Below are 26,770 nucleotides of genomic sequence, written 5' to 3'. Positions count from 1 at the left end.
CTAAATATGTATACTTTTATAAACCAACAATATAGCGGTTATAAGGCCCAAAAATTTCAATAATTCCAGGGTTAAGACCAACCTTCAGCAGGAGGAGCACCCGCAGAAAAACCTGCGAGACCGAGCGTTGATCGGCATGGATATTTTTGGCCAGAAAAAAAACAACCTAGTGGCGGTCCAATACAATTCATAGCCTCGGTTTGAGGCTTCTGGGCTCTGGGATGGTGTGTTGTTTTTGTTTTGTTGTTTTTTCTATTTTTTCTATAAATTTTTGTATATACATTGATTTCAGATCGCAGCAAGCTGAAGACTAAATCTGTTCACTGATAAGTTACAAGAAGGAATGTGAGGCCATCACAATACATCAAGTATCGTTATACATCTTTAGGCATATTCAAGTAAATCAAGCAGAATACAGACTTGATTCCAGTCTACAATCCAGATACAATTTGCAACCAACACTTGGCTTATAGACTTGAATCAAGTCTCAAGTGTTGATCATGTCTGGGTGTTTGGATCATGTGGAATGTCATAGACCTGAATGGTGTGAGATAGGAGAGAAGAGGAATGCAGTGGCATCTATTGCAGCAGGAGTATTGGTAAGTTAATACTCTGAGGCTTTTTAACATAAAAAGTCCAAATTTTGAGATATTTTCTCAAAGTATCAAGAGCTATCTTTAGAACCACTAGGCTTATTTGTATTCATTTTAATGCATATTTCATGCTGATTCTAAATATGAAAATTTACCATTCTGAAATTTTTGATTTGTTTACAAAAAAATTGAAACTTGTTGTCTGCAATCGATACCCACACAGAGAGAACTAAAAGGGCATCCAGAAAATTGGTTGGAATGGTTGAGTGATCCTCATGAAAGCATCAATTTCAAACAGCAAAAGAATTACTGTACCAGATATGTTCGCCCCTGTATCAGAGGATGATTTAAGGAAGCCCCATCATGCACTGTAAAAGTGTTATCACTAGAGTTTCAACTATCACTTTACTTTTCAAATCCCATTGAACTCTGTGCAAAAGATGTTGTTTTAGAATTGCCCGTGTGTCATTATTAGTTGGTCGATTTCAGATCTAAAGTGATGTATGCATGAAGGATAATCCACACCTTCTGTAGATAACATAAAATGTGAAATCGACCAACCTTTAGAAGGTGTTTTTATTGTAAATATATCTGTCCAAATTCAAATTTAACCATGCACGTGTATATGCAGTGGGCGGGCAGTGGTGTCATGTTCACTCACACAGCTGTGCTAACCGCAAGACTTGCTGGGAAGTGCTTAAATCATCCTCTGCCCCTGTATATCCTAAACAAAGACAAATCTGTCAAAATTAAAACCTGCAGCCAATACCTGTCCTGTAACCTTTAGCTCTGATTTAAGACATCATTTGTTGAAATTGGTTGAGAATTAAAGAAACAGTGATTGAATCCCCAGGAAGGAACAAAATCAAAAGTTTAATGCTCTAATCATTGGAAAGCACGGCCATAGTTCTCTTGTTCAAGAACGCTTTTTGTGTACAAATCAATAGGGCATCCAATGGAGCAAACTGCAACATCTGAATTTGCATCTTCCTTGGGATTTTGGTTCTTTATTTCTTGAAATATTCAGTTGGCTGCTGGTTCTATTTGTCTTTGGACGTATTTGTCTTTGTTTAGGGTTCCGGTCCAGGGGTGGATTAAATTACATGAGCTGCTGTCATTTACCCTTGTAACAATCAACTGGCCATGCATATTAAACATCTCTCCTGATGAATAGTTATCACCTAATGAATATGTATTTTTGTGTGTAGTTTGCAGGCTGGTTGATTATATTTGATGCTGCTGCTGTTTACTCAAGACAATAAAGATCTGCTCCATGCATATTAAACATCTTGCCTAATGAATATTTATCACCTAATGAATATGTATTTTTGTGTGTAGTTTTTTGCAGGTTGGTGGATTATGATTGAAGCTGCTGCTGTGTACCCAGATAACAATTTTTCCCCATGCATATTAAACATCTCACCTGATGAATATTTAACACCTAATGAATATGTATTTTTGTGTGTAGTTTTTTGCAGGTTGGTGGATTATGATTGATGCTGCTGCTGTATACCCACACCAGAAAGATCTGCTTCATGCATATCATACGTGTGGAGTGGTATCAACGCTTGCATTCTTTATGTAAGTTAACAAGCCGGTGCTTTTTGCGCTAGATGTGTTTATTTAAAATAAGCTGGGGAAAAGTAAGTGATAATGTATTACATTACTCACCTGAACTGCAGTAACCAGGATTTTTTTGCAGGGGTGCAGAATTTGCCAAATTTGGGCCTCCCCCTCCCATTAAAGCTTACATCCACAAAGCGGACAAACCCCCCTCCCCAATAATGCTATTTATAATTTGAAATGATTTCTCTTGAAACTGAAGCTCAATTTTCTAAATGATTTTGGGGCATGTACCCCTATGATGCTATGCCACTGCATAAGGGTTGTATGGGATTCTTCTAGAACAGCCCAATATAACTCCAAGGGTTGAGTTTTGAAAATAGCAGGTGTGTTACAAATCGCACTTCTGGTAATGTTAAGGTGGTACTACACCCCCCGATCAATTTTGTGACTAATTTTGCATTTTTCTCAAAAAATAACTACACACTGGTAATAAAAGTTATGTATATTATAGGGGCTAGGAATCCAATTACTTTTTATTTTAAGACCAGTTGTTCAGAAATGAGGTACATTCTAATGGTACCTCTTTTCTTACCATAAATAACGTTGAGCCACTGAAATTCCAGTGTAGTAAATGGATTCCTTGCCCCTATAATATACATAACTTTTGTTACCAGTGTGTTATTATTTTTTGAGAAAATGCAAATAGTCACAAAATTTATCAGGGGGTGTAGTACCACCTTAACATTGTCAGAGTAAAATTTATCAAGGGGTGTAGTACCACCTTAAGGTAGACTATCAGGTGTGCTATAATTGCACTCGGTTAAAAGTTTAGGAATTGAGGTGTGCTATAAATTGCACTCAGACAGGCAATTTGAGGTGAACTCTATGAATACAGTATTTTTCAGTAATTGCCCTCATCTACTATAATCAAGGGTTTGGTGCAAGAAAGATGCTATAGCTATTACAGATAGGCCTTTCTTTTTTATTTCTACTTCAATTATTTTGTACAGGGTCAATGCAGTTTCTGCTGGTCAAGTCAGAGGTGATTCTTACACAACAGGCTGTATTGGACAAACAGGTGGGTAGTATAAATACACAACTCACAAAAAGAAAAGATCCACTTTTAACACAACTAAAGAATGGCAGTTACACATCCCGGCAGAGAAAAACGGTGTTTGTTTACATTTTGAGAGCGTACACAGCTTAAACACGGATGTAGGGTTCTGATTGGCTAGTTTAATTGTCTAGCAATCATAACAACCGACAGGTAATCTGATTGGTGGATTACACATCAAAGAAACGATCGACACATAGCGATCATAATCTCACAAGTTTTTCTCTGCTTCCTTCCAGAGAAGATATGATATCCTTCCCAGAATTCTTTGCAACATGATACATCGCTAGACTAATTCCAATCAGCCGTCTACACTGCGCATGTAACTAGGTTATGCTTCGTAGTGAAAACTGATTAACTTACAGTCCATATCGTGACGGATTTCTGAAAATACTCAATGCCTTATTTGATCAAATGAAACTCCCATTATATTCACACTGGTTCCCTTTCTTTTTTTCTCTTTTTTTTTTGAGGATTAACTACTGAATTAACATGGGTCGATAGTCAAGAAATAACACAATTTGAAAGATCCAGATGTGCCCTGTTCATTGAGGTCACTATTGACCCATGTTGCACTAGATAACAAATCAATACAGGAAATTGAAATGGGAGAAATGCATTATGGGAAGTGTAAGATAACTTCTCTGCGTTCCTTCCTTCCATTCCAGGAGCACGTATCTGGTTATTCATCGGATTCCTGTTAGCATTTGCAGCTTTAATTGGCTCATGTTGGATTCTATTTGCAGCCTATGTTGTAAACCGTAAGTACTGTTATTATCATACAATTAAGCATTCTACCATAAGTTAGTAACATGACCTTTTTCCCAATTGTGTAAGATCCATGCATTTTGGTGCAGGTCAAGTTCTACAGTAGTTCAGTTCAGTTCAGTTCATATACTGTGCAGACTATACAAGGTATATCAAAATGATTGGTACCCATCAGTTTTGTTGTCTAATGAAACGGCTGCTTCTACCAAATTCAGCATTAGAGCATCTTGAAAATGACTACCGTTTGTAGTTTTATGACCTTTTATTATGTAAATCTACAAATTTGGTCTATGCTATGCTCTATTTTGATGTGGCAGTCTTGGCCATGCTCACTGGATATTGATGGGTACCAATCATTTTGATACACCCTGTAGTATACAAATACTACCTAAGTAGAAGGGAAATGGGCCACACTATTTAAATAAGGTCACTGACTACGGGCTAATAAACCTCTTACTGAACTTACTGAAAATAAATTTTTATGTTTTGTTTTGATTTGTGTATTACAGAAGACAAAGACAGGGACCCGTACCCAGGAGTTGCAATATTTATGCAAAATTTTCTCATCTTTGTCGGGTAAGGCCATAAAACATTTAACCCCATGAGAGCTACCTGCCGATTGGCCAAAATGAAGTTTTCATTATCAATTGGCCCAATCAGCAACATTGTTAGTATAATTTCACCACACAAAAAATTGGATTATTTGCAAAGCTCCATTCTGATTGGTGGTTAAAGTGAAGATATCATGTAATTGACCAATCAGAGGCAGTGTTATATCGGCAGGTAGTGCTCAGGGAGTTAAACTTATATTTGCAGTATATTGAAGATATTTTTCCTCTTCAAATCAAGAACAATCAAGTTATTCCCTCCATTGATTTTGATGAAAAATGAGGATTTTGTTGAAAGGACATTCTTAGAAAGTTGAGATAGTAATTGGATTTGGCACTTCACCATCATAGTGTGATGTCAAAATCAGTAGTCACCAGGTCAGCTGGTTCACGCTATCTGTGTTAGGAACCACAATCAAAATGATCCCAACACAAAGTCAATGGGTTGCTAACAGGTGTGCAAACCAATCATGAATCGGTAATTAAGGTATGACGCATTTACTACGACAGCGAATGTTTATTTAGTTTATACCCCAAAAGAGTGATAATTACATAAATAAGAAAAGCAAAGATCGTTTGGCAGGAAAAACCTCCTATGTACTTGTGGCCCATGAACATTAATTGTGTAGTATCTGCCTCTAAGAGCCAATTTGATTGGTTACAAAAAGCGAAAGTTTTGGGGTTCAGCTCTCACCACTGAGCTCCAACAGGACTGTCCCTGATAAGTCCTGTAATTTACAGTTTAGACATTTTATCTTCCATGCAGAAGATTTCATCAGTAATGCATGAATCTGGCTGTGGTACCGTACCTCTGATAATCCTCCTATTCTCATCTCAAAAAAAGTAATTACCCTCCCCTGGTCCCCTCCCTCCTTTAAATAATGGCCATTATTCAAAAACGGGCGATTGTATTACAAATCTGTAAAATGCGTTGGAAGCAGAATTTATTTTTGAACATTTTGACACCTCATTTGTAGCAATTGACTAAATACTGACGTCACAGCGTACATTTAAATCAATGTAACCCAAGATTTGAAAGTTGCAGTAAATGCTACTGGTTTGTATTCAGTATAATCATTGGAAGGAAATCTGTGTAATGATATCGGAGTGTTTTTGTATTGTTGTAAGTGCAACTTTCAAATCTGGACCTTACTACATTAAATTGACCGGTGTTTTATTGTTTTCTGGGCTATCGTATCAAATGAGGTGTCAAAATGCGCAGAAATAAATTCCGCTTCCAACACATTTTACAGATTTGTAATACAATGACCCGTTTTTGAAAAATGGTCATTATTTAAAGCCATAATGTATGATCTTATAATATGAAATGTCTCACATGTCTCAACTTGCACCTAAATGGAATCGGCCAAATTTGTTGTCTTTGTAGGTCAACAGAGCAAAGTCATATTATCATAATTTGAAAATTAAGATATGTCCTCCCATAGAACTGCATGTTAAATGGCCAAAATAACCAGTGGGTTTTTTCACTTTATCTTGTCATTTCAACTTAAAATGGACATCAACCCTTTCCGTCAGTTATTTCTAATATTATTTCAACATTTTGAATAAAGAATAACAAACTTAACAGAAATCGTACATTAAGGCTTTAAAGGGGGATAATTACTTTTTTTGAGATGTTTACATGCAATTTATTATTGTTATTTAATATAATTTATACTTTGTTTATTTACAGAGGGCTCGTTTTCAAGTTTGGAAGAACAGAGGAACTGTGGGAGTAATTCTTACAAATTAGTCAAAGTGCAATTTATGTTTCTTTACAAAGCATTATAGGACCTTAATGCAAATGAAGTTTGCTAAACATGCAGAGAATCCTATGCTCTTGTCTGGCTCTAAACATAGTATATCTGCTGTTTTTACCTTTTTTAGATGAAAACAATTTTGCAAGTAAAGCCCATGTCCATTTGGAAAAAATCTTTTATCAATAGCATATATTCTAAATGGATGTCAGAAAGTACCATGTAACATATGGTACATATGGGTAATCTGCTGGGTGCAGGTAAGTCAAACCCATCTGCTGGGGGTGGGGTGGGGGGTCTGTCAAACCCAATGTGTTGTCATCCTCAAGCAGAAATATGTGGAAAAGGATAGGGATTTTGCCCAACAGGGTGAACCGTGTTTAGGGTCACAAGTTCAGGCTCCATTGATAAAAATGATAGGTTAATGGCACAATGCACCTGAAAATACCCATTTAGGTTGCAATGTCAAAGATAAAACTATGTCGGCTTTTTTTACAGACCATTTCACCCGAAATTTCACAGAGAAGTAATTCATTGGGAGGGCACCAGCGCAGTCACCTTCAGAGCCTTATTTCACCCTTATATAGATGAGCACTCCATTATAATGCCTCTTTGAAGGTATCTCGGAAAGTGTTGCTTGAGCTGCATATCTCCTTGTCTTATGTAGGCATCAAACAATGAGGTCTCTGGACTTAGGACCAGACTCTGGTGGGTTAAGAAACCCACTGAAAACAAAATCTTTATCCAAAATTGTCCAGTGAAAAGGGTCCCCATTTAAGGAAGGATTCATAGACTGTCAGTGATTATGGTTGTTATTTTTACATGAAGTAGTTCAGTGTTCTAGTTTGGACATGTGAGGGCCTGCTCGAGGATGACAACACATTATAGTATGCAAGTGACTCCCCCCCCCCCCCCTCCTCGGGGCTACTCTTGTGTGACACACTGGCATGTGACACTTGTATATCATTTGATAGGGTTCAGCATTAACAAACAATACAGATACTCAAAATCAGAAGATATCTTACACTTCCCACAATGCATTTCTTCCATTTCAATTTTCTGTACTGATTTGCTATCAAGTGCAACATGGGTGGATGTACCTCAAAGCACATCCAGAGCTTGCAATATGTGTTTCGACCCATGTTTGGCCAGTCTATTCTCAATAAAAAAAAGAAAAAGGGAAACTGTACAAAGTAATAGGAGTGTTATTTCATGTAATGATGTTATTGCGTCGTCATATTGTAAAGGATTCTGGGAAGGGTTTGATATCTTCTCTGCCCAATAGTATTGAATAATGAAATGCAAACTGAGCAGCAACAATATCCCATAATGCTTTGTTCTAATCATGTGGTACTACACCCCTGATAAATTTTGTGACTAATTTTGCATTTTTCTCAAAAATAACTACACACTGGTAACAAAAGTTATGTATATTATAGGAGGGCAAGGAATCAATTACTTCACTAAAATTTCAGTGATTCAAGACAAGTGGTTCATTATATATGTTAAGAAATGAGGTACATTCTAGCGGTACCTCTTTTCTCATCATAAATATCGCTTGTCTTGAGTCACAGAAATTCCAGTGTAGTAACTGGAATCCTTGCCCCTATTATACCAGTGTGTTATTATTTTTTAGAAAAATGCAAAAATAGTCACAAATTTATCCGGGTGTAGTACCACCTTAAGCGGTAAAATTTCCCATGATGCTTTGTAATAAGTGTTTTATTTATCATGAAAGTTTAAATTATGGTATTCTATCCATACCTGTTATGATGGGCAGCCAATAAGTTTGTAGAACAAGTTATAAAACTTTTGCAACCGGTGCATGATTTTTGGATTAGTTGAAAGGTTTCATCATTTTGTACTAATAGTAAACTATTTTTCATCTCAGTGTGTTGGTGACGTCAACATGATGAGGCAGGTGTTTTATGCATGTGTGTATACGGATCTGTAAACACATACTATACGCCAGCACTTTAAATATAAGATAAATACAGGGATTTATAACACACAACTTATCATACAGCAGGTCCTCGAATGGGGTTACCTGAATGGATGACTCCATTTGAAATCCACAACTCTATATGCTAGCCATGGGCTTAAACGGAAAAAGTTTTGAAATAATTTCTCAAATTATCGAGAGCTATCTTAAGAACCACTGAACCAATACTAGGCTTGTTTGTACTCATTTTAATTCATTTTTCATGCTGATTCCAAATATGGTCATGAAAATTTACATTTCTTTAATTTTTTTATTTTTTTTAAACTTGGAGAGAGAGAGTTGACTGAAGTAGACCAATTATGCACTTGTGACACACGTTTGATGACCTGTTCTAAGACCTTATTGGCATCTCATCATATTTATTGTATATAATTCATGATATTTGCAAGATATGAGGAACGATTATCATCTTTTCTCAATAAATATATCAGATAGTATACTGTATCTTCTTTATGTGTATTTAAGTTGGACTGCTGTCTACAAAAAAAACTTTTAAATATAAATTTGTTGGGTGCACCACATACTGTTCAATTTAAGAAAACATGTATTTCAAGAAAATCGCATTTGAAAATCGTGCTGGATTTTGCTTCAAAATATCCAGTTATACCATGAAAAATCTTGTAAATGGTTTCAATTTTAAGAAGACACATTAAAGTTTTAATTTGTCACAAACATCAATCGTCACTGGGTGGGAAAAACCTCATACATACTTTTTGCCCTTGAGCATGGATGAAGCAAACCATTAAATATAAAGTCTACACCTACAAGGCTTTATCCATTTTCAAGGGCCAAAAGTAAATATGAGGTGTTTCCTGCATGTGCTTTTGGCCCTTGAACATGGATGAAGCAACCTCTTCAATATACAGTCTACACCTACAAGGCTTTATCCATGTTCAAGGGCCAAAAGTAAATATGAGGTGTTTCCCAGTTCCCACCCAGTGGCAATGCTTATTATCCAGGTAACTTTGTTCAAAAAAGCAATAAACTTTAAGATTTGTTTGTGAAACAATTATTTTTAAATACATAAGACGTTTTATGAAATATATAAATAGATTGTTATGTGATACATGCATTACACGAAGTTTGAATAGTACAAAAGATAGAACTGTATGTGATGCACTTTTACATTATTTTACGTGAAATACAATGGTAAGCTAAACAATCTTTTATTTCGCTAACTTATGGGGACACTTACTCTTTTGAGGCCTTCATTATCATCTCTTGCCGTCTAGCTTATTTGCAGCTTGTCATCATATGCTTATATAATATTTTTTATTTGTTCATTGTCACAAAACAAAAAAAGAGATTCATCAGGAATACAATATTCAGATTTCAAAGTTATTCATAGTATAATTCCAAGAAAAAACTCACATTTTCCATACAGTTTTGGCAATCCAGTCTGTTGCCTTTCTCAATGGAGTCTGCCAATCGTATGACGTCATCAGATGACGACTTCAGAATCAATTGGTCATAGACATGACTCAGTTGGTAGACTTTACACACACATTTTAAGCATTGGGTATTGATAAAGGCTTTGGAACTTTGGGGGGGGGGCAAAAAAAATATGAAAAAAAGTCTAGGGTCGGGCCTACTTTAAGGGTTGGTCGGGTTACGCCAATCAAACAATTTTTAAGGCCTTAAAGTACTTCTGTGTTGTAGAAATGCTTTGCTGAGGCAGTGTTCATGGATCTTAATGGATGTTAATGACATGTATATAAATGTCAGATTATATGAAGGTCTGTGACCTGATGTTCTGTGACCGATCGAGAACGTCATTTCCCATTTTTCTTCATCAAAACTGAGATTTTAATGTAAATGTCAGATTATATGAATGTCTATTCATTTTGGGACCGTTTGTATGAAAACACTACAAAAATGCTCGTCAACACATTTCTTGCAAACGTTTGGTAAAGAAACATTTTGTCAGCAACTTTTAAAAATGTATTAAAATGTTTTAAAAAAAGTTACGTAGCAACCTCTGCTGCACTTTTGAAACTGTTACCAAAACATAGTACCTGAATATACATCATTATGTTAGCAAAACGTTTTGAAAGCAGGAACTTGTTTGGAATTGTTCCTTTACTTGCATTAAGTTGCTTTGAGGATTTGCTTTTCTGTGCAGGTTTTCATGGATTTAATTTTAGTCTATACTCATAATGATACTCATTGAAACAATTTATAATCAATGCAGAATGATAATAAAAGACAAATTTGCAACCGAGAAAGGTGGTCAAATGTGTTTTTCTGTCTTAGAAACCCATAACGGGCCATTCCATATGAAATCTATACACCCTATGGAAGACATGACCTTAATATCTTACACAGGGGTGTAGATTTTAAATTGGATTCAGTGAATGGGGATTCCATTTAAAATCTACACCCCTGTGTGGGGATTAAGGTCATGTCTTCCATACGGGGTGTATGGATTTCAACTGGAATAGCCCGATATGTGATCAAAGCTTACGTCGACGAATATAGGAAATTCAAGTCTTTGTGTCATTTTTGTCTCCCAAGTAAAGTTACTTTTTTATTTGCTTATATAAAAACAATATTTATTTCACAAGTCGTTTAGAAATGTGCAGTTTTCACACTGGGGACTTAAATATAGCCAGTAGCGTACCGACCGGTTGGGAGGGGTCAGATTTCCCCCTGGCTCAAAATGCAAGGATTGGCATCTTCCATTTGGTCTTTTAAATCAGCTCATTCTGCCCAATATTATCATTTAAATAATGCAAAACGTGCATTTGTCCCGGGGGCTGTGCAATATGTGTACCCGGGTTCTCCATTAGAGAATGAATTTGGAGAAAACCTGATGATAATTACAAACACTCGCTAAGCAGCAAGACCTTCCCTCTAAGCTTTTAATCCGATAAGCTGGTTATCTATTTGTTTATATGAATTGGAAGACATTCTTTGATGTATTACTGAGCTCAATCATCTGTGAGCCACCCAGGCTGGTGGCTCAGCATAGTATTTTATTAACAGGTTTTCTCCAAATTCGTTTCCGAATGCAAAATGTTCTGCCAATAACCCACTTTTGATATGTCAACAAATCTTTGCCATCCCCTTTCACATGCAAGACTTTTTTGGGGAACCCAAATTTAAAAACTTAAATTGTCTTATCATAGGCCTATATGCGAGCAGGAAATTTTGTATATTGTTTTGAACATGTAGGCCTACCTAATATTTCCTTGCACTTTTTTGCTTTTGTGCCATTTTTGCCCGATAATATGACCTTGGACTATATGGTACAGGAGCATGTTTGACTTATAAATAGTACAGTACATGTTCTAGGAGCATGTTTGACTTAGAATGCTCCAGGAGCATGTCTCTAATTCAATATTTATAAGCAGTCAAACATGCTCCTGGAGCAACTCCTGTAGGCCTAATAGTTTCCATCACTTTTTTGCTGTTGTGCGATTTTGGCCCAATAATATGGTCCTGGACCATATGGTACATGAGCATGTTTGACTTATAAATATTTTCAATTTAAGTACATGCTCCAGGAGCATGTTTGACTTAGAATTCCCCAGGAGCATGTTTGACAAACATGCTCCTGGAGCATGTTTCTAATTCAATATTTATTAGTCAAACATGCTCCTGGAGCATGTACTTGAATTGAATATATTTATAAGTCAAACATGCTCCTGTAGGCCTACCTAATATTTTCCTACACTTTTTTGCGATTTTGGCCCGATAATATGGTCCTGACAAAAAATGACAGAAAAAAGTGCCCCTCTGACAAAAAATGAAAAAGAAAATCTGGAGGGCAAAGGAAAAGAAAAGGGGCAAGGAGCCCCTTTTTCACCAAATTTCACCCCGATCATGGGCCAAAATATTGTAAAATACACAATTTTTGCGCACATTGTCACAATTTAGCCATTTTCATCCAAATCATGGGCGAAAATAGTGTAAAATACAAAAGTGCCAGTAAAGCCTTTTTTGAAAGCTCGAAGACATGTACAGTCTCTCTCAAAATAAAACCGGTATACATGTATGTATGTATGATGCAACTGCAATTTGTTTTCGTCTGTGCCCCAAAAAAATTATTTTGCACTCCTTGACCAAGAAAGCTGCCTACGCCCCTAGTCATATCTTCGTGGCATTTGAATAGAGATATGTTCATTTCAGACCAAAAGGCTAGTCAGTGAGCTAGTAACATATACTATTATAGGCTGGTACCATTTCATGGTGCAGCAAAAATACAAGCATCCTCGTAATTTACAAACTTTTACAAACAGCCTTAAGTTGGCCATATTTAATGACTCTCGCATATTTTCGATATCTTTAAATCAGGGAGTGTAGGCTGAAATGAGCGCAAAATTCCGGCGAATAAATAATTATCTCCGAATCTGGAAATCACCCTGGTTCGTCAGATTGAAATAAACTTTCATGCACGTAATAAAGAGGAAGGGTTAACAAAAATGTTGAACCTAGAACATAATTCTTTCTCTCTTCCTTACTAGGTCCATGAAGGGCGGCGCTACGGAGGGGGGCATTTGCCCCCCCCCTATTTTTCTTGCCCCCCCCACACTTTTGAGGCAAAACCAAACAAAATCACGTAAATTTCCACTTTTTGCGGCAATTTTGCGCAAAATGTACCAATTTTGCCCCCCCCCACGAAAAAAATTCCTGGCGCCGCCACTGGAAGGGGTCCAATATGTTTCTGGTTTGCAAAGAGCGAGTTTTATATACGAAAAGTACACCCCCACCCAAGGTACAAGGTATTTCTGTTACAGGTCCATGAAGGGGGTGGGTCCCGGGGTTGTCCAAATGTTTCTCTAGTTTGAAAAGCGGGGAGTCAAAAAAGTTTTCATACGGACAAATAATTTTTTGCAACCACCCCACCAAGGTATTTCCGAACAATCCCTCAATATTTTTTCATAATTTTTGGAAAATATCAATATTAAAATTCGACCTCGCATGATGCAGTCATGTATACAGTAGAATTCACCACGACCTTTGCAGGACTTGAACCCCATTAAAAGCTATTAAACCAAGATAAACCTCATTGAAAACAGCACAACTAGTATGTTACATCAGATCTTCTCTGGTTAAATCCACACTACACATGTTTCTGTTTTATTTGTGCGGTATTGCAATGAGCTGGTATTATAGTTTCAGTTGGGTAACCGATTATAAACAAAACGCTAGGTAACAATACTGTGCGGGCCTTTGTTTACGAAATGAGACAATAGTGTGCATATTGTTAACCAGCATTCTTGAAAATGAGAAACTTAATGGTTGTAGACCGTAGTACGGTTTGAAAATAATTTCTTCGTATTTTTGGTGTTATCTGTCGTTTACATATCCTTTCTAAAACATCAAAGTGCGAATATTTCCAAACACCTAAATTAGCTACAAATTTAGGACATGTTACAAAACTATATTTTCTAGAATTTCAGAAGAGTACTTTAAATGTTTGCCGGTTATTTTTCACACAGTGACGTTAACTAGGCAATGGCCTCTAACATACACTATTTTGTAGAGGTCACGCGTCAATGGTGAGAGCACTGTGTATTCTGCCCTACCATGGCAAAAGGGCCTAACTAACAGTTTTTGAGAAACAGAGTTTTCACCACAGGAAGGTCAATGGATACTATATCTACCTATTAAAAACATGCATAGGAAAACGGACAGTAACTGCAGTATGGGGCATACACTCTCATGGTATGCGTCATGTGCTTGTCAATAGACCCCGAGGCAAACTCTACACCCAAACACCTCCTTTTTCCATCATTGACCCCGTTTTTTCATCAGCTTACTTACACCCCCTTTGTTTAATGAAGTTTAGGCCTACACCAATATTTTGTGCTCTTCATTTGCATTTTTAACCAATTCAATAAGTTTTTGTGGAATGATATTGCAAATTTTCGCAAAATGGTGCACATTTTTGCCCAGAAAGTTATTTTTCACTGGCATGACACCAAATTTTTATTGGCCCCACACTAAATGACCCCCATTTTCTTGGGAGCCCACACTGAATGACCCCCTTTAAAAAAAAAAAAATCCTACCCCGATAGACCCCTAGTGTCGTACTCTATATGTAGGGCCTACATGTATTAGAGTACCTAAATCATATACTTTTTAGTATGGTCTTGTGTCAACCAATATAATGATTTCTTGAATTTATCATGATTTATCTGAAAAGGAAAATTCTATTTACTCGAGCTCGAGGTCAAGTTCACTTACAGTTCACAGCAATGGAACCAGTATGTTTCCGTTTGTACTATGAACCAAAGATAATCTCATATCCAATGGTAAAGTTCAAAAATACTATAGCTCAAAAGTTGACCTCCAGTTGTAGATAATGAGTCAAGACATCAAAAGTCACAGTATGTGCAAGCATATCGACTCAAACACCCTGCGTCATAAAAAGTCAAAGTTTTGGGATATTTTTTTTTAAATATCAAGAGTTATCTTAAGAACCACTGAACCAATTACTTGTCTTGTCTTGTCTTGTCTTGTTTGTACTCATTTTAATGCATTTTTCATGCTGATTCTAAATATGGTCATGAAAATATATTTTTTGTTTAATTAAAAATCAAACAAATTGAAACTTGTAGTCTGCAATCGACACCTGGTGGAAAGATTTAAAGAACTTTGTCCTGACGATGAGTATGGATGTTTGAGATCCGGGTGTTGCTCAAAAATCCAGGCCAGGCTACACTATGGACCACAATGGCCTCATCCCAATGGCACAGTTCAATAACCTCAATTAAACAATCATAGTGCAAAATTTGACCTCATGTTGCAGAGTATGAGTTTTAGTACCCAAATTTTCAAAGGTCATTCAATGAATGTACAAATGCATTTGGGGTTAAAGAACTGTGCCCCTGATAGATGAGCATGTTGTGGATCTTAGTGCTATATCGTTTCATGGGTTTGTCATAAATCTAGGCGATTCAATGTAGTCTTCGGTCTCATAGTCCTTACTGAGCATAGGGTCTATGGTTGAATGTTAAAGTTTGCATTGCTTATCAGTTATCCGGAACCAGTTAATAATTATTATCACTTGGTTTGACATTTGGACTTACAATCTCTGATTATCATATTACTGGCATATCACTGCAGTACCAATTTAGAAGTGATTCCCCGTGTGTGATTCCCAACTTGTACCACAACATGGCAACAACAACGTTGAGCGCAAAAGTTTTATTCGCCATCGTCTCTGCTGCGGTTGTTGCGACTTCCGTTGCAACGGGAAACACAAAGGCCAGTTATGGCAAGGTTCTATTTATGACATTCGATGGCCTTAGATGGGACTATGTCGATCGAACAAGTACACCGAATTTCCATCGACTTATAAAAAACGGCGTGACAGCGAACTATGTCAGCAGTTCATTCATTACCAAAACATTTCCAACTCACTATACCCTTGCAACCGGTCTGCATCAAGAATCACACGGTTTTGTCGGCAATCAAATGTACGACCCAGTACTCGACGCTCATTGGACAATACGTAACCAATCAAAAGATCCCATTTGGTGGGATGATGGTGAACCAATATGGGTAACCAATCAGAAACAAGGATATCAAAGCGGGGTATTTCAATACCCAGCATCAGACGTGAGAATTCGAGGTCATTATCCGACATATAAACTGCCGAAATATGATGGTCGTCTACCAAACAATGACGTCATCGATCTTGTAATACCATTATTCGCAAACGATTCCATCAATCTTGGAGTGTTGTATTTTGGGACAATGGACAGTGCTGGACATACGTATGGACCTGATTCTGCTGAAGTTGACCAGGCTATGCAAGAATGTGATAATAACATAGGTAACATAATGTCAAACATCTTTTGTGTGGTAATTCGACAATTTTTATTGACATTATGTTAACTTAGGGGTGGTGCAATAATTATGTGTACCCCCGGGGTGTGAATTATAGGGGGGGCAAAGATTTTTGGCAGGCCAAAGGGGGGGGCAAGCATTTTTGGCAGGTCAAAGGGGGGTCAAGCGATTTTTGGCAGGTCGAAAGGGGGGGGGCAAGCAATTTTTGGCACAGATATTTTGGGCACCGTTTCTATATTCTGCCCTAAAAAGGCTTCGGAAAACGTTAGGAACACGTTCAAATATGCAAAATTTCCTGCTCGCTGCGCTCGCACTATATGATAAGACAATTTAAGGTTTTAAATTCAGGTTCCCCAAAATCTTGCATGTGTAAGGGGGGGCAAAGATTTTTGGCACATCAAAGGGGGGGCAAAGGTTTTTGGCACGTCGAAAGGGGGGCAAAGATTTTTGGCACGGCCAGAGGGGGGCAAGCGATTTTTGGCAGACCATTTTGAGAATTCACCCCCAGAATACACATAATTATTGCACCACCCTTAAAGGTCTGGGCCATTTTTAGTAAACCGCTCGAAACAATGTCGCTGGTATTTTAGTAAAAATAACATCTTCAAAACAATTTAGACCTTTAAAGTAGGCTTATATAAGTGGCATACGCAGATTTTCGAAAGTGGGAGGGGACCTCGATTCTACCGACTGCATGGTCAAATATTTTCGGCTCGCTTCGTTCCCCATTAGGGCCTACAGACCAGAATAAATTGGTCAATTGTTGACCCCACCCTTTTATCGCCAGGATGCTCCACAATCTAAAAAGTCGGGGAAGGGGAGGAGACCTTTTTTTTTCAAAAGTTTAACTAAATTTTACAGAGTTGGTAGGCCCTATCACACTTATACAATATTGCATCCAAACAGCAATGCACATATTTACGTAGGCCTATGTTAGCACCATTTCCCGAACTGACTGACAAACGAGGAGGCATGGCCCCCGTCCTGCCCTCCCCTCCTTTGCCTATTTCACTGCATATGTTATGACTGTAGTAGAGAAAATATAGGCATACGTATTGCTTTTTTCATCATTTTGTATCGCTATCAAAATTTATAAACTCAACTACCTAATCGTAATTTTAGGAAAAATAAGGGGATGTATGGATTATCCCATTCACACATAGGGGAGTATGGATTATCCCATTCATACATAGGGGTGTGTGGAGCATCCCATTCACACATAGGGGTGTATGGATCATTCCATTCACACATAAGGGGTGTATAGATTATCCCATTCACACATAGGGGGTGTATGGATTATCCCATTCAAACATAGGGGGTGTATGGATTATCCCATTAACACATAGGGGTGTATGGACTATCCCATTTACTGTCATTCTTTATAGGTTACTTACTGGATCGCTTGGAGGCTGTTGACAAGTTGGATGAAGTAAATATCATCATTACTGCTGATCACGGGATGACAAGTGTTTCGAGTGAGAACAACATACGATTAGACGATTATCTAGATCGAAGCCTGTACCAATATGATGAGAATAATCCTATCTACGGGATATGGCCTAAAAATGGTAAGACCTAACGCGTTTGACATGGTTTCACCCGGGGGAATCTCCCTGGTTGAAGGTATGTGCCACGTTTTTGGTGTATCTTTTCAGCGATTTTGGCCTATGGGTGGGTTTCAGTGGGGCTAATTTTGGCATAAGTGCCCAAAAGCGCCCAATTAGGGCAAATTTGGAAGCTTTATGCTGAAAATGGGTATATAAGCCGACCGACGGATAGCAAAAACAGCAAAACGTACGTATAGAGAAAGCCGGCATCCGAAAGTCTGCGTGGCACATGTACAAAAATTTTCGAAGACCCCACCCCCCAATTCAATCTTTCTACTGTGCAGCGCATAGGCGCGACCTTTGTCCCACGAACGTCTATTAATTTGGGTTAATCACGACCTTCCATAATATACCAGGTTCAACAGCAACTTAACCGAAGGACGACCTTGCTACCATTTACCATCCATTCAGACTAGCTCAGACTGTACCATTATTCACACAAGTAGGTGGTTAGCATTTACAAAGAGTAGACAAATATATAGTTTTTAGGTGCTGAAATGTTAACTGATATGTTTTCTGTAGTTCATCCAAAGACAAATATAAGTAAGAGTAATCATTATTTATTAAAGTAAACAAAAAAGCAGCATATAAAATCATGCCACGTAGTGAAAAATTATAAAATCATACCCGCTGAAAACTGCAACCAACCAAAATATCCTATGTGGAGAACAGCGTTCAATAACCTTGAGTGAACGTGATCTGACAAGCACAGATATTTTGACCTGAAAACTTACTGAAATATTTGACCGTTATCAATTTGAAACTGATGGTCGGAGCTTATAGTTTACTTATTGAAGTAAACTAGGGTAAATTTAGTTAATATAAACCGTTAACTAGGTTCAGACACCTTAGCATATTTGCTGCGACGCTGTAGTACTTTTCCAGGGCAGTTTTTCTGCAGAGACCTGCTGGTGCATTGCGAGACTAGCTCAGTCCTATGCAAGGTCGCGTGTTTTGTGGTATGGATGATTTTGTCGTATTTTTTATACAAAAAAAATCGGGCGGTGTGTATAACAGCCATCAAAATTCACGAAAAAAATACACAAAGTGTACAAATGTATATGAAATCCATATACACCTTAGCATAAATTGTGACTATTACAATTTTCCTGATTTTAACACTAAACCGCCGACGGCTGTTGCTGGTCCTATAGCGTAGCACGCAGGGGTTTGCAGAGGTCATCTGGTTTAATACGGAGTAGAATAGGAAAAGTGGACCGATAGTTATATCGTAGGGAGGCTATCCTCCTACGATTCTTGAGTTTGTACGTGGCCACGAGCTTACTTCATTGTCAGTGAAATAGTGTGAGTGCTTGGGTACATGGACGTAACATGGTATTAGGTTTCGATAAATGGTGGTGTAGTAATTAATGGATATTGAATTGTTTTTTCAATTGCGATTTGTGTAGTGGAGCGTGACAGGGTAGGAAAATGTGTTTTGGGAGGAGTTGATGATTTAATGAATGTGGTGTTAATGAATGTTTGGACTGGTTTTGTGGAGTTTCAAGGGTTAATATTAATTGGAATTTGCAGTGGGAATTGGTAAGTTTGTTTAGTTGAACTTGGCCAAATTGTTTGTTTTCAGTTGATGGAGATTAATGGAGAGAGTATTAACATATGGATTGATAAGGTTGTGAATGCACAATGATCCCTTGGGAGTAGTGAAAGCTGTTTACTGGAAGTGAAATACCAGTAGTGATTTTAGGAGTTTTAAGTGCAGCAAGTAATGTGATATTGATTGAATGCACTTGAACCGAGTTCAAGGTTGTAGGAGGTTGTAACCAAATAATTTAGTTACTTTGAACTCAGAAAGTTTTGTAGATGACTTGTGTGATGTATAGCTGCTGTAAGGTGAGTGGGTGCTGTTTGTGTTATTCTTAATTGTGTGTAATATGGGACATTTGTTTTAAAGCAGCTGTTATATTAGTGGCAGGATTGGTGTGGCTGTTTTATAATGAAGGGAGTGGTGTTCACACTAGCTAAGGGGTGTTCAGTTGTAAGTATGCGAAGGGACTTTCACACTGGCTGTATTGCGAGAGGGGGTATTTAACTTGAGTAACGGGTATTTATACCTCGAGTAAAGTGCCCAGTTGTGGTAAGCGTGTGGTACTGTAGGCTTACCCCATTGACTCATTACAAAACGTTTGTTTAAGAGCTTTAAAGACAGATATTACTAGTACTTGAGGAACATGTCACTAACCATTTGCTTGACTCATCAGGGTAGGCCTATAGATAGTACCCGGGAGATAGTAAACCTTAGAGGAGAAGGCCCCGTAAGAATGGGTGACCATTGGGAGAGTCTGTTTAATATTCCGTAGTAACACTAACATCAATCCCCATCGCACCAGTTCTTTTGCCCAATATATCTGTACAATAATTGAATGACCTTTGAATGTGCTAGGTACAAAAACTCATATTCCAAAAGATGAGGTCAAATTTGAGCAATGATTGGTATTATGCTGGTGAAGATAGCCTTTACCGAGATGGTGTCACTGCACTGTACATACCCACAGATTATAGGGTATATATGAACTTGACCAGGTCAGTGACTTTCTCTGTCAAAACATATTATGGTATTGTTTCAGAGTGAAAGGGGAGATATCTGAACAAAATGATCATAGTGCAATTATCTTGATTGTATCAAACAATTATAAGCCTTTTGAAACCAGTTTTATGATGTAAGTTGATGTAACAACTTATATATGAACCTTTGTTTGAGATAAAGAGGTATTGCAACAATGTTAATATGTCTTCTCATCGGAACTGGATAATATTTTGATGGATTTGGACAGATTTGTTGGGTGTTTTGTGTTTGTAATTTTGCTATTCGTGATGTGTTTTTTGAGTTGTGTTGGTGGAAAAGGTAAGCTTCTGAACCAAGTTTGAACTGATGAATGCCAATGGAACATGTAGTATAAATTGAGGGAATCATTCTAAAAATTGTCAACATTACTGATTGATCAGAATTTTCAGCAGTAGGCCTATTGATCAGAATGAAATGGGGAAATGATAAGTACATTCAAGATCGCTAGTTCTTATTGACAGAACGAACTCATAAGTTCTGAATATTGGGGAAAATATCTCAGGTTTGGGCATCTAGCCAAAAAAAAAAAATGGTATTTATAAACAAGCAACAAGTTAATAGGTCATCACTGGAGTGATTGGTTTCTGGCCACCAAGTAAACCATATAATAACAAAGCTGTTGTGGCACTCGACTGCCCATCTATAGGCTTGTTCAGACGATCGCTTGTAAAGTCGCTTGTAACTACATTCAAATGTAAACTTGCATGTAGTGCCCGTCTAAACGCACTCGCATGTAGCTACATGCAAGTTACAAGTGACGATTTTACATGTAAGATATTTTACATGTAGCGAGCCCGGGGGGTACTCCCACTTTGGAGGTGACGCGTATGTAGGGCTGTTAAGACCCGGGGGGGGGGGGCACTTCAATATGAAATGGATATAGATGTAGGGCTGGCACTTTCGCACTATGGGGCATTCGGTGAGAGCAAAATGTAAAAAATATGGGGTCATTGGGTGAGAGCGTGAGTTTTGGCTTTCGGTGAGAGCAAAATGTAAAAAATATGGGGTCATTGGGTGAGAACATGACCATTTTTTTAATGGAATCTTTGGGTGAGAGCTGAAACAGCGCCACAAAAACCTCGAACATCGAATTTCTAGTTCTAAATGGCTTCAAATTTCATTGTTTTTTTTAAAATAAGTAACAAAATCAGTGATAAATGAAAGTTGCTGTTCAAATTGAACTTGTAAGGGTCTTTGGGTGACAGATCAAATGGAAATAGGGGGTCTTAGGGTGACAGAGCATGTGTTCGTGAAATATGAGGTGTTTGGGTGACAGCGATTCTGAAAAAGGGGGTCTGAACAGCCCCCACATACGCGTCACCTCCAAAGTTGGAGTGCCCCCCCGGGTTAAGACCCCCTTTTTCAGCGTCGCTCTCACCCAAAAACCCCATATTTTTTACGAACACATGTTCTGTCACCGGCCCGAAGGCCCCTTATTTTTCCATTTGATCTGTCACCCAAAGACCCTTATTTTTCAATTTGAACAGCAATTTTCATTTATCACTGATTTTGTTACCTATTTTTTGAAAAAACAAAGAAATTTTAAGCCTTTTGAACTAAAAATTTTGAGGTTTTTTGACGCTGTTTCGGCTCTCACCCAAAGGTTCCAAAGGTCATGTTCTCACCCAATGACCCCATATTTTTTACATTTGCTCCCACCGAATGCCAAAAATCATGCTCTCACCCAATGACCCCATATTTTTTACAATTTGCTCACACCAAATGCCCCTTACTGCGAAAGTGCCAGCCATACACCTATATCCATTTCATATTGAAGTGCCCCCACCCCGGGGTAGCGAGCTACATTCGAATATAAGGCCAGTGTGAACAAGACTTGCTTGTAAACTCGCATGTAAGCATGACCTTGATGACCCAATTATATTCTGATTGTGCATAATCATGGCATAATTTACCAGTGAAGGTCACTCTTACTTTTTATTTTTTTTACAATGTACACACACTCGCTTGCAGCATAATTTAATTGCCCGCTTGCTTGTAGGCTACCGTCTAAACACACCTAATTTGCAGTTGGTGGTGCAATAGGAAAGGTTTTGGGAAGGATATCAGCCTTTGGTAGGGCATTAGGCACAACTAACCACCAACATCCTAACAACCAAGCCCCAACCCCCCACCTCATCCCCGTCCCCATCCACAGTTACAACAGCCATCACAGAAAAAACCTACGATATATGTGGCTCGAGAGCCACAGCGGCTCTAGTTTGTATTGCCGGGGTTTCACAAGTTTAATTTTTGTAACCAGGCGCGGATCCAGGCTTTGCAGTTATAGAGAGGGGGAGTCGCACTTATAGGGAAGGGTTGCAGTTTGTAGGGAGGGGGTTGCAGTTATTATAATAGGGAGGGGGTTGTAGCTATACTCTTCCTATGTATTTTCGCGACTTTTTGGACAATTTAAAAATAAAGAATAATGAACTTAGCAACTCGTAAGACGCGAATTGAATCGTGACTTTTTTTTAATACAGAAGATGACACTGATGCAATTTATGATGCGTTGTCTAACGCACACCCTAACCTAACCGTTTACAAGAAGGCTGACATACCTGAGAGATATCACTACAAATCTCATCGTCGTATCGCACCGATACTTGCGGTGGCTGATGATCACTGGCATATAATGCTTGGCAATGAAACGTCACGTAAGTATACCGCCACCATGAGCTTAAGTTGAGGCTCATTATCTTAATGTCTGTCGTGAGTAATTTAGTTTCACATGCTATACTACGGAAGCGTCTACGTGCCACGACTTGGCAAGATAATTATCTTGCCATGTCGACTTTATCAGCATTATGTCAACATGACGATATAAATTATCTCGCCAAGACAACTAGACGCTTCCGTACTATACATTATTTCACTAACATGTAAAAGTGGTAAACATTTTGAACGGAAAAGTTTAACAGGAAGTGTTTTAACATTTAAACACGAGCGTTAAAAATACTTTTTATGTCATGGTTAAAAGCTGTATTAGTTATAGTGCCGGGTTATAGTATTAATAGAAGTGTGAAATATTACAATTTTAACGTAGGCCCTAATTACGTGTTAATAAAGGTGTTAAGTGTTTTAAAAAATGCGTTACTCAAATAGTTTTAATACACTAACACTTGTTTTTGAGAGTGCACCACTACGTTATTGAGCCTTAAACAATTTGCCATATTTTACACAGTTGTTCATGTATGTCGCAATCAGCTTCGAAAAGTAGAATATTATTATCAGAGTTCTATCTCTGATTGTCCTATACTTCTATTGATGCGACGGTCCGAGTCGTTTAAATAACTTCTAAGTTAAATGATTAAAGAACGAAGCCCGTGGCCCCGATATCAAAATCACTACTAGGCTCCTGCTTTTTCTAACTTTTTATCCTATATTAAAAATGACCAAAGCTGCCAGTATGGGAAAGAGGGCAATATAGTTAATTTACCAGTATTTGTTTTTATCAGTTTCCACCGACTTTAATTCTTAATAGCACGTGGTCGTGTTTGACTTTTTTCTTTTTTTTTTTTTTTTTTTTTTTGATATTGCTGATATTAGTATTTCTCTCTTTGCATTTTCAGCCTACAAGGGTGCTCATGGATACGACAATGCTCTACAATCGATGCGCACGTTTTTTGTTGCTCACGGTCCAGCTTTCAAAGATGGGTATAAAAGCCAAGTGTTTTCAGCCGTCGATTTTTACCCCATGATGTGCTCTGTTCTGGGACTAACACCGTCACCAAATAACGGGTCTTTGGAGTCTATCATGCCGATGTTTTCTGGTGCCGCTGGGACCTTAAGCGTCTCAAATCTAGTGATCATAAACGTATTATGTTTGTGGATGACTTTGTATATCACTTTCTGAACTTGAAGATCTTGCCTGAACACTTTTCCGCACATGTATTAATTCTCTCCACGCCGGGTGTCGACGACAAGTTACAAATTTTGCTTTAAAAATTAAAGTATTTTAGAAATGTAAATTTTCATGGCCATGTTTGGAATCAGCATGAAAAATGCAGTAAAATGAGTACAAACGAGCCTATTATTGGCTCAGTGGTTCTTACGATATCTCTTGATATTTTGAGAAAATAACTCTAAACTTGAACTTTTTATGTTGAAGGCTAATGACAAGTACACAGAACATTAATAGTTACTGCATAGTAACGAATCCTATATCACTATAAACCGGACATTAGTATTATAACGATTATTGTGTAGAGGCCGATGTTATTGTATTTTGTATGCAACACACACTCGGTAAGTTGCTCACGTCTATGGCAGGCCGAGTGTCTAATAACCTCGAAAATCTTGTATTTTCGATCGAAAATCTTGGACGTCACCGCAACAACCTGAACATGACTGGATCCCGATCTACTCGCTTCCCGATCCTCAAAATCTTAATCACGTGATGAATTTGTAGGGAGTAGTCTGATAGCGATGGAGCCATGGCTCCATACGGGTTACAGGATGTGTTGTTCTTAAAACACGAGTCATTTTCAAGAAAATGTTACAAATATTAGAAATATAAAATTGATTTCATTTGGAATGTAAATTATATCGATTGACATGGAGAGATTGTCTTGAAGTATAGTGAATCCGTCACCTTTTGGCGACAGACTGATATGAAATGTGGGCAAATTTGGTCACATTGAAGCTAAAATGGTAAAATATAGTGCAAAAGTGGAACAAATTCGGGCGAAGATAGCAAAAGTTTGCATTGTTTAGGATAAATGACCAAATGATTGTTTAGACCATCCCCCTGATCAAACTATAGGTACTACTGATGAAGTTACTACGCGTATCTAATGCTTTGTGGCGTAGCCAAGAGGGCAGACTCCCCATCCCCATCGCCGTGGAACATATTGCACCCCCTCCCGTGGAATGATTGCCGCCGGAAATTTTGATTTTTTTTTAGGGCCCATTTTTTTAAAACTATGTTTGACATTTTCGTACAGTTCCCTCCCCGAAAGCCATCTCGGCCCCTTTGAACAAAAAATCCCGGCTATGTCACTGCTACAGATGATATGGTACGGGTATGGATGAAGTAGCTATCTGTTTCTAATATTGGTATTAACGAAGTAGCTAACTACTGCTGATATGGGTATTGATGAAGTAGCTATGGGTATTGATGAAGTTGCTATCTACTGCTGATATTGGTATTGATGAAGTTGCTATCTACTGCTGATATGGGTATTGATAAAGTTGCTATCTACTGCCGATATGGGTATTGATGAAGTTGCTATCTACTGCTGATATTGGTATTGATGAAGTTGCTATCTACTGCTGATATGGGTATTGATAAAGTTGCTATCTACTGTTTTTTCTACTGCTGATATGGGTAAATGAGTAAGGCGCTAGATACTGCTGATATTGGAAATTAATGAAGTAGCTATCTACTGCTGATATGGGTATTGATGAAGAAGCTAGCTACTGCTGATATGGGCATTGATGAAGTAGCTAACTACTGCTGATAAGGGTATTGATGAAGAAGCTAGCTACTGCTGATATGGGTATTGATGAACAAGCTAGCTACTGCTGATATGGGCATTGATGAAGTAGCTATCTACTGCTGATAAGGGTATTGATGAAGAAGCTAGCTACTGCTGATATGGGTATTGATGAAGAAGCTAGCTACTGCTGATACGGGTATTGATGAAGAAGAAGCTAGCTACTGCTGATATGGGTATTGATGAAGTAGCTAGCTACTGCTGACTGCTGATATGGGTATTGATGAAGTAGCTAGCTACTGCTGATATGGGTATTGATGAAGAAGCTAGCTACTGCTGATATGGGTATTGATGAAGTAGCTATCTACTGCTGATATGGGTATTGATGAAGTAGCTAGCTACTGCTGATATGGGTATTGTTGAAGTAGCTATGTGAAGAAGCTATCTTCTGCTGATATGGGTATTGATGAAGTAGCTATCTATTGCTGATATGGGTATTGATGAAGTAGCTATCTATTGCTGATATGTGTATTGATGAAGTAGCTATCCTCTGTTGATATGGGTATTGATATGATGAAGTATCTATCTACTGCTGATATTAGTATTGATGAAGTAGTTATCTACTGCTGATATGGGTATTGATTAAGTACCGATCTGCTGCTGATATGGGTGTTGATGAAGTAACTATCTACTGCTGATATGGGTATTGATGAAGAAGAAGTTATCTACTGCTGATATGGGTATTGATTAAGTACCTATCTGCTGCTGATATGGGTGTTGATGAAGTAGTTATCCACTGCTGACATGGGTGTTGATGATCGTAGCTAGCTACTGCTGATATGGGTATTGATGAAGTAACTACCTTCAATTACTTATTATGTTGCTATGTTGGTATGTATTATGTTGCTATGAGTTTGGTAGGTAGCTGCATCCCGT

The 26,770-nt window shown here is 37.9% G+C and overlaps 2 protein-coding genes across 2 annotated transcripts; both read left to right on the top strand.

The window, feature by feature from the left end:
• Window positions 1-292: 292 nt before the first annotated feature.
• Window positions 293-7,477, top strand: LOC140156668 (transmembrane protein 50A-like). The gene is made up of 6 exons (XM_072179606.1): window positions 293-599; window positions 2,062-2,174; window positions 3,170-3,237; window positions 3,942-4,034; window positions 4,551-4,617; window positions 6,343-7,477. The coding sequence occupies exons 1-6, from the start codon at window positions 501-503 to the stop codon at window positions 6,386-6,388; spliced, it is 486 nt and encodes a 161-aa protein (XP_072035707.1). The 5' UTR covers window positions 293-500; the 3' UTR covers window positions 6,389-7,477.
• A 7,800-nt stretch (window positions 7,478-15,277) lies between these two features.
• Window positions 15,278-25,271, top strand: LOC140156667 (ectonucleotide pyrophosphatase/phosphodiesterase family member 5-like). The gene is made up of 4 exons (XM_072179605.1): window positions 15,278-16,194; window positions 17,594-17,776; window positions 22,880-23,053; window positions 23,969-25,271. The coding sequence occupies exons 1-4, from the start codon at window positions 15,534-15,536 to the stop codon at window positions 24,250-24,252; spliced, it is 1,302 nt and encodes a 433-aa protein (XP_072035706.1). The 5' UTR covers window positions 15,278-15,533; the 3' UTR covers window positions 24,253-25,271.
• The last annotated feature ends 1,499 nt before the right edge of the window (window positions 25,272-26,770 follow it).

This window comes from Amphiura filiformis, chromosome 7, assembly GCF_039555335.1.
Source record: "Amphiura filiformis chromosome 7, Afil_fr2py, whole genome shotgun sequence".
Classification (NCBI taxonomy): Eukaryota; Metazoa; Echinodermata; class Ophiuroidea; order Amphilepidida; family Amphiuridae; genus Amphiura; species Amphiura filiformis.
Note: the sequence above shows the minus strand (reverse complement) of the source record. Positions and strands in the feature narration are given on the sequence as shown.

Bases quoted from the DNA above. Each gene is read 5' to 3' on its own strand.
- LOC140156668 (XM_072179606.1), top strand. From the start codon at position 501: ATGTCTGGGTGTTTGGATCATGTGGAATGTCATAGACCTGAATGGTGT. The intron at 2,175-3,169 runs GTAAGTTAACAA...TATTTTGTACAG, and splicing joins TCAACGCTTGCATTCTTTAT to GGTCAATGCAGTTTCTGCTG. The intron at 4,618-6,342 runs GTAAGGCCATAA...GTTTATTTACAG, and splicing joins AATTTTCTCATCTTTGTCGG to AGGGCTCGTTTTCAAGTTTG.
- LOC140156667 (XM_072179605.1), top strand. From the start codon at position 15,534: ATGGCAACAACAACGTTGAGCGCAAAAGTTTTATTCGCCATCGTCTCT. The intron at 16,195-17,593 runs GTAACATAATGT...CATTCTTTATAG, and splicing joins AGAATGTGATAATAACATAG to GTTACTTACTGGATCGCTTG. The intron at 17,777-22,879 runs GTAAGACCTAAC...TTTTTAATACAG, and splicing joins CGGGATATGGCCTAAAAATG to AAGATGACACTGATGCAATT.